The 8,422-nt window shown below is 34.6% G+C and overlaps 1 protein-coding gene across 2 annotated transcripts; it reads right to left on the bottom strand.

The window, feature by feature from the left end:
* Positions 1-854: 854 nt before the first annotated feature.
* Positions 855-8,168, bottom strand: LOC123313308 (rab5 GDP/GTP exchange factor). 2 transcript variants are annotated; one of them, XM_044898139.1, is made up of 7 exons: positions 8,039-8,168; positions 5,695-5,806; positions 3,809-3,970; positions 3,425-3,749; positions 2,949-3,363; positions 2,644-2,886; positions 855-1,905 (listed from the first exon to the last, which is right to left on the bottom strand). In XM_044898139.1, exons 2-7 carry the CDS (start codon positions 5,789-5,791, stop codon positions 1,162-1,164), a joined length of 1,986 nt encoding a protein of 661 aa, XP_044754074.1. In that variant the 5' UTR covers positions 5,792-5,806; positions 8,039-8,168; the 3' UTR covers positions 855-1,161. The 2 variants fall into 2 exon arrangements, with proteins under 2 accessions (XP_044754074.1, XP_044754073.1); XM_044898138.1 differs by lacking the exon at positions 8,039-8,168 and having other exon boundaries at positions 5,695-6,382.
* Between the last annotated feature and the right edge of the window lie 254 nt (positions 8,169-8,422).

Here is an 8,422-nt window from a genome sequence, read left to right on the forward strand (position 1 = left end):
ATATTTTGAATTACATTTACATTCTTTGAGGTCCTCCTCATGGTAAGGCCGTAACTCCGACCTAAAAGCCGAGGGGTTATTGAAGCTTCTGCTGGTCGATAGGAAATCCATTTTGGACAGATGGTTCGATGATTGAGTCTGTTAGAAAATTAACAATAATTGTGCCTTGAGGAACGAAAGCTCCATAAATCACCACAGTACCTGCAGTGGCGTAACTCAAGTCATAAATGGAGTAGCAGAAAGAAAAACCAATTCTGGTTTCATCAAGTTTATGCTGTCGAAACACTGAACGATATAACATGATCACGCTAAAAAGGCACTAAAAGCATGATATATCGCCTGACCAAGTTTCAGCTCATCTTTATGTCTACTAACTATTTTTGTCAGGATCGATTATAGTCGAGCGCAAATTGATAGCGGAGGCTAGCAAACAGGTGAGACAATAGACACTTTTTGCCGAGGGCCGAGGTGCATATTACATTTTTATAGCGGACGAAAAGTGTCAATGGACGATAAATACTTGCCTTCTAAACAGTCGGCCTTTCGTTCGGAAATTAGTACGTAAAATGGCATTTTCTTGTTGAGGTCGACGAAAAATTATTTTTTTAAGGGTCGAAAAATATTTAATCTCGGTGTTCTGAATTTTTTTTCCTGGTCGAAAATCATTTTTTGTCAGAGTCAAAAAATCGCTGTTTTATAAGCGACATAAGAAATATCATTAAAAGATAAACTTAGGGGAAATTCAAGAGAAAACAAGAAAGAAATGATGGAGATTTATGTACTGAATGTCACGCTTTAATTTTGGCTGTTTATAAAGAACCTTAGGAGAGTGGAATAAATCTAATAAAAACAAATTTGAATTACTGGAATTTATTAATGTGTTTCACAATTCCACCAATTACATTGCTAGATTTAAAGTTTTACTTCAATTCTTAATTTCTGGATATCAACAACTACGAAAATCTCAACAATAACTATAAAAAAATCTAATTTCATAAACAACACGCTTGATTTCTTCATACGTAAAAGACATTTCAAAAGGACCGCTTTCACTAGATAAAATTTAAGTCGTTAAAACCAAGTAAAACAAATAATAAAATATTGAATAAAAACAAATACTATTTCTTATCATTGAATTTATGTATTCACTATTTTGATAATTTATGCACCTTTTTTATTAGCATTTCCAGAACTTGATGGAACATTCAATGTACTCAAATCACCTGTGTTACATGGAATGCTGGGGATTTGTAGTCCTTGCTTCGAAAATCCAGAGTAGGTATTCAAGGGTTTCAGAGGAGGCGGTAGTTTTTGTGATATTACTTTATCTTCATCCAGTAAAGTAGTAATAGAATCATTACTCTCTTGGAAAGGTGGCACAAAATCGTTTTCCTCCTTCTGTATAGAAGTACCAGAATATGCCATAGATGGAACTAGGGGCTCTTGTGTAATTGCACAAGCACCCTCAATGGGACTAAAGGGATCCGGGGTAATATTTAACGACTTTCTATCAGGTGTTATATCTTCGCCAAGGCTATTGTCACCGCTCAGATCAGAAAAATCAATGTCGTAGTTGATTTTGGAAAGACCTAAAGAGTTTTGACTGTGGTCATCGGGAGTATCATCTACACTAGCAATGTTATCGTTAGATTCTACTCTCACGCAAGGCGTTATATCCAGCTGTAGTGCGGATTTGTTGTAGGTATTGAGCTGTCCAATCTCTATATTCTGCTGATAGAAACTAGCCCCAGATCCTTCAGAAGCTTCCAAATCCAGAGGAATAGCTGCAGGGTTAACACTGGAAATGCTTGTTGCTTGAGAATCCAAAGATATTATTACTTTCCTAGGTTTAATTACCAATGGCGTTCTATCCAGTACTTCAGCTACAGTTTCGTCCAGCTCAACCTGCAAAGACGCTAACTTACCACCAAAAAAACTTTATTTTCAAAGAATTTGCCTAGGATTTTACAGGCTTCGAGGAATGTCCTAAAAACTTTGTTGTTTTAAGTTTTCACATGGAGATATACGGGAAATTGGCCCAGTACTTTTCGATTTTCGAAAAAAAAAAATGTTGTGCTAGGTTTGTAGTGCATTGTATCGTTGAAATGCTTTCTTTATTCCATACAGAAAAAATTTCAAAAAATTAACGGGAGCAAAGTAAAAATTTCGTATTCAACGGCAAACACAAAGTCAACACAAATGTAACACAACTATATAAATCAATTTTCGACAAAGAAAAACGACAGTACTCGGCTAACTTTTTTCAGGAATCCTTATATTAGGTGAAACTTGCAACGGCACAAGTTAACACAAGTGTTAGAATTTTTCATTAAGAAAAACGAAAGTGTTTGTCTAAATTTTGATTTGTTTTTGCGATTTTTTGGAAAATATGCCAATTTTTGTTAAAATATTCACGGGACAAGTAGGCACCAATTTTTCTACTCATTTCAGAATGTGAAAACCAAAAATGCTGAGCTAACGTTTTTCTTCGTTTTCGATTTTGAGAACCGTATGGATAAAAAAATCAACGGGACAAAAAAGCACAGACCTAGCACAATTCAGCACGAAAAAATCTATTATCGAAAAGTGCTGGATCAACACACACATAACAAGACAGTAAATTTTTTGCTAGGGGCAATTTACCTTGAAATTCTCTATCTCGTCTCGCAAAGCCTTGGTGCTTTCTTGTACTGCCGACGTTCTGACTGAAAGGTCTTTTATGATGTTAAGATGTTCGCGAAGTTGGTGCATGCCTTCACATGCCACAAGAGCAGATTCCCATGCACTGATGCAGGTTATTTCCCCTGACATATAGCTCTCAAACTCTTGTTCTGGCATGTTGAATGATTCAGCAGTGAGATTTTCTATGAACGATACGGCGCAACACTGCAAATGAAATGGGACGTTATTTTTTATTCAGCAAATCATAATTCCAATTGTCTTCTTACCAAATTCGTGAAATAATAGCCAGCTTCACCCTTCATTAGTCTAGCATCATTACAGAATCTGGTGCAATACAGAATGTTGCTCTTCAACCTCGCAGGATTTGCCTTCAGAACCACGAAGATTAAGGCAGGTAAAAATTCGTCAGCGCTTACTGGTCCCCCTCGACAATGCCTTAACACCTCTACAACATTTCTGCAGCATTTCACTACACAGGTGAGTTTTTCAAGAGGCGATTTCATTGAATCCATCCCTAAAAGGTCCGCGATGGCCGTATACACTAGATCTCGAACTTCTATGCTTGTTTCATTGATGCAGCTATCCAAATGATGTGCATTTACCCAACTCAGTTGGCGGATACGTTCTTGAATGGCCAAGTCCTTTTCTTCATCGTTAGTTGTTTGTGGACAAAACAGGGCACTACAAATAAAATTAAGATTTTTGTTATTCTTATATCATCGGTGTGGCCTCCGTCACTTACCTGTAGAGTAGTGTCATGACATATTTCTCGAAGAAATTCAGCAGTTGCTCTTTGATTTCAGGCTGCAAATCTTTATATACCTTTGAGGTATTCAGATGATCATTGAAAGAACTATAGAACTTTTGCACAACGTCTGAAATATCGTCGATAGGTTTGTTCACATCAACATCAGCTTTGGTCTTCTTGATGAAGAGCTGTGTTAGTTTGAAGAAATCGTTCCTTAAGGATGCTCCATACTCATTGAATGTAACCATAAATTCTGTCATAAGTTTTTCTGCATCTGGATTGTTGTGTTTTACTTCGGAAGAACGCTGCTTTTCAGCATCTACAAGGAACGAGAATAAATGTGATGCATTTTGAAAAGACACCCTTCGAAAGTTTTACCTTTAGTATTAGGTTTTCTAAAGAGGGGTAAAAACTTGGTTTTCTTATCAGATTGCTGTCGTTTTTTTTCTTCGAACTTGGTGAAGACGTTTGTCTTCTGTTTGCTGGACTGTCCCTGTTTTTTTTGTTCCATGTGATTTCTGTGGCATTTCGAACAATAGCCTGAAAGGATAATAAACTAAATTCGTTTTTTATACCCAGATACAATAACCATACTATACGTTACGATTATAAGGTATATGTATCACATATGAACTCCGAAAGAATTATGAAAACAAGAACTTATATTGATAAAAATTCAGTGGACACAAATTTTTGTGTATCCAAGCAAGATTATCACGAAATCCAGACATATCGAAAACAGACTGAATTCAAAATCAGACGAATAAATTGTTTGCATGTTTTAATTAGCGTAATCAACATCCAATTATTCGAAAACGATTTATCGAAATTTTCCCCCGTTCAAAAACTCTTCTTTTTTATCTGATTTGACGAAATTCGGAACAGATAACGCTGGTAATCTTACAATATTAATTTTTCACTTATTTGTGAAAATTTTTGAAATCATTGACATATCTTTTTCTGCATTCTCAATCACCAAGTATGCTTAGAGATTATAGAGTGTGTTCGAGTTAGATTTCTCTGTTATAAGATCGTAAAAAAAGGGGCCCTACAAAGCTAGAACAGAACTTTCTATAAGCCTGTGAAATCATGACGCAAACAGGCATGCCATATTCAAAATTATGAAAAACAATCATCATTATCTTTCGGAATATTAAAAGCCAATAGCCTTTGGTTAAGCCCCTTTTGAATTTGAATTACCTATTGTGTACTGGTACCAAACTTTTTCATGATAGATAAATCAAATATGCCAAGGGATTATTGTGTATTATTTACATTCTTTCATTTGAGTTAATGGACCATAAAAATTCATTTTTTCAAAGATAAATCTGGAAAGAAATCGAAGCATTCATCTTGAATAAAGATAATGAAACAATCAATATTTGAAGTGCACCTTGTAATTATGCGAATGAAACCTTGATTTTGATAATTACTGCTGACTAAACAAATACATAAGTGGGGCATATTTGATGAAAATCGAAAACTTTACACGAGTTCATTACGAAAATATAATCTGCTCTTGAAAGCCTTATTTATCTTTTGATGAACACCTGTGGTGAATATTTCAATTGTTCCACAAAGAATCTAGGGGCATAATAAAATTAGAAATACACATAAGACTCCTAAACAGACGAAATCTGGAGTCATCCGAGAACAGGCAGGAACAGAAGTATTCATGTTCGAGAACCCAACTATATCTCATACGCCGCTGCTCCCTAGTCAATCGCGATCACCTGGCGTATCTTTTTGCCTTCAAATCGAAGTAATGCGATTGTTTAACCAAAAACTATCCTACTGGTAGCTTGACGGAGTGAGCTATTAAATCGGAATGCTGTGAAGAAGGGATTTCGTCGTACAGTTAACCGTATTATCCGATCTTGTGCGACGGCTGTAGCTCTTGCGCTTTTACTTCTATGGGAGATAGCTAAGCCAGATTTCACGCTTTTCAGACTGCACTTAGCAATTTTTGTTGAGTTGAATCTTCGTTGATTATGAATGGTGAAACACACAGAGAATTTGATTTCAGTGGAAGTTTTCAAACTGTTTTTAGTTGTATTTGCTGGTTCAGCCATAATATGAGTAGAGAGAAATGCAAGCCCCTTACGAAATATACTTCAATCAATATTTAGGTAGCCAAGCTTAGACTTCTTCCCTATCCATTATGAGGAGGAAACCTACTTATAAATTTTCACTGATTTGTGTTTATTTCAGTCTAATATAAAAGTTTAAAAGAAGAAAGAGGAAAATTTAAAACTTGTTCTTACCTTCCCAATCAGCATTGCCATAGAACCCACATCCATTCTTGCATTTCAGATCGGACTGATTGATCCTTAATGATGGCTGTTTTGTCGCGTACATCATGTACTTGTACGACTTCTGCAAATTCAAAACACAAATGGACATTTTGTTTCACTTAAAACTACACTACTACAATTGAAATGTCTTTAACTGTCTTTTGGTGGTCAAGATAAATTCTTGGCCTAACGAGAATCGTTAATTTTATCCCATGTCTTGTACGACGGAGTTCACGAGAAGTAAACCCTTTAAACCAGCAAATTTCCAAATAGGTTGAACCAAAAACGTTTTATATGCCTCTTTACCAAGGTGGCACAAAGCTGTGGTCGTGTGCACAAAGGTTAAGTTCTTTCATCAATTCGTTTGCCAAGCACAATTGGGGGTATTTCAAGGATGCGTGTTGGGGGTCCAGAATATCGAACTTTGCAGCAGAAATTTCACACCTATGACAACTAAAACCTTCCCCTGGATCGGCCATCGAGTATAACGACAACTTTGGAATTCACTTTGAATGAAAACAATACAAAAATCAAAACGATTTTTTGGACACTTTCTTCGACAACAAATAATTTCACGATTTCACGCAATCAAATAAGGAGCAGCAATATAAAGTAAAACTGGAGCAAATGAATAGCTTGCTAGCTGAGAACTGAAGTCGTTCCAGCTGAAGTGTGTCATTTATTATTTTTCGCTATCAGTTCGTAGTCATCTTAGTCAATCTAGTACTTATTCAAGTTATCTCTGATAATATATGAACGACAGGACAAAGGATACGTTGTGTTTGCTTTTCGGGTTATAAAAAGATTAAAATTTTCAGTGTATTTTTTGCTGGCCTCATGAGATTGTTCGAAAGCAATTTTATACTCAAGTGGATATTTTGAAATTTCAAATGACCAGTTGGATAGTAGGAAATTCTGGATTCATAATTTTAATGACGACAGTTCAAAGGTCCATTACAATCAATGTCATATGGAAAATATGATATTTTAACTGGTTTGCGGCATATTATGGCGCAAAAGAAAATAAACTCGCAAAACAAACCTTCGAATCCGAATCTCTAAGAATAATTCACATATTCAATTGATGTGTCCGATACTTGACGAAAATCTATAATCAAACTAAAGAATTACATGATTTTTGCTAGAATGAGTTTCCCACTCTGTTTTTTACCAGTATACGTGTGTTTCGCTTCAGGTGGGTAAAGGTAATAACCTAGTATACAGTATACCAGTATATATCCATATAACCAACCTGAAGAAGTAATATGGGTGGCGAAATCCTGTAATTCATTTTTTCACTTCAAAAGGTTTGACGATAATATATTCCACGAAAAATATCACATCTAACAAATTAATTGCAAATTTATAATTTAGGACCACCAATAATGTAATCAGGGTTTTGCGAACCTTTATCTAAAATCATACAGTACCTACAAATTTTCATCATTGTTACTGCAACACTTATTTTTCCATATGAGAAAAAATTGATTTTTTACGAAAATTTCGAATTATAATCATCCATTCAAATTTTGTATGAATACATCATTGGTATCATTGTATTTATGTTGGTTTAGGAAAATCTGTGAAACTAAATTTCAGAGGAGAGATAAGAACTCGTATTTTGAAGGAGATCTTTTAGGATCCAAATTTGCTCATAGACAAACTTAAACTTCCTCAATCTCATAAAGAACACTGTTTCGCCAAAGCAATTTTTTTTTAATTTTGGGATTCTACAACATAATCATGGAATACCTATGACTAATATTAATTTGTATTTCTATCTTATCTTTTATCTCGGAAATTTTGCCGAAACGTATAGGTAGAGTTGATTGAATAACAATAAAAATATTTCTGAGATGTAATCAACTACAGTATTTTCTTACAACAAAATCATATGTATTTTTAAGAAAAATGAAATCGATACGAAAAAAATGCAAGCGAACACTTTTATTTTGAATGTTTGATTAATTCATTTCCTTCAGATTGTTCTAGATCGAGGGGTGAAAAAATTCCAGAAAATTCACATCTTGAACCATGGTCGAAAGTGAATATTACATGTTATTATGTATCAACTAGTAATCAATAACATATTTTGTTTCTAATTGAAAACTAGTTGATACAATGTAACTTATTCAAGTTATCCATCACACAAGTTCGTATGAGATAAAAACTTTAAACACACGAAGAACTGTACCTATATTGAATAAATTTATTAAAAGGACAGCGTCATTTGAAGGATCAATATCAGTATTTTGTTGTTGATGCGTTTGTAATCAAATATCTAATATTATGAACCACGGTATTTCAACTTTACCTAATATTCAACTGACGAAACAGTAATTAATGCACTCTTGAACTAAAACTCATGTTTATAAAATCAATCTGTAAACATTAGAACTGTCAGATGGAATGTTAGGTTAGGGGAGACGTCAAAATCGAACCAGAGACAGAAGTGCAGAAAAAACTGTTGTATATGAACTAATCCAGTTTTACTACAAAGATCAACCTCCTTCCTCTTGTTTACTGTGGGTGGGTTTTGGGTTCCATTAGTACCCTCAATGAACTTTATTTTTTTCAATGCCACGTACCTGAGGCCGCTCCACTATTAATTATTTGTCCAGTTACATTATTATTTTTTCAATAAATATGATCTTTTGAATTCAAAATAATTCTTTCCTGAGCATGATCTCGAAATTAT

This window comes from Coccinella septempunctata, chromosome 5, assembly GCF_907165205.1.
Source record: "Coccinella septempunctata chromosome 5, icCocSept1.1, whole genome shotgun sequence".
Lineage (NCBI taxonomy): Eukaryota > Metazoa > Arthropoda > Insecta > Coleoptera > Coccinellidae > Coccinella > Coccinella septempunctata.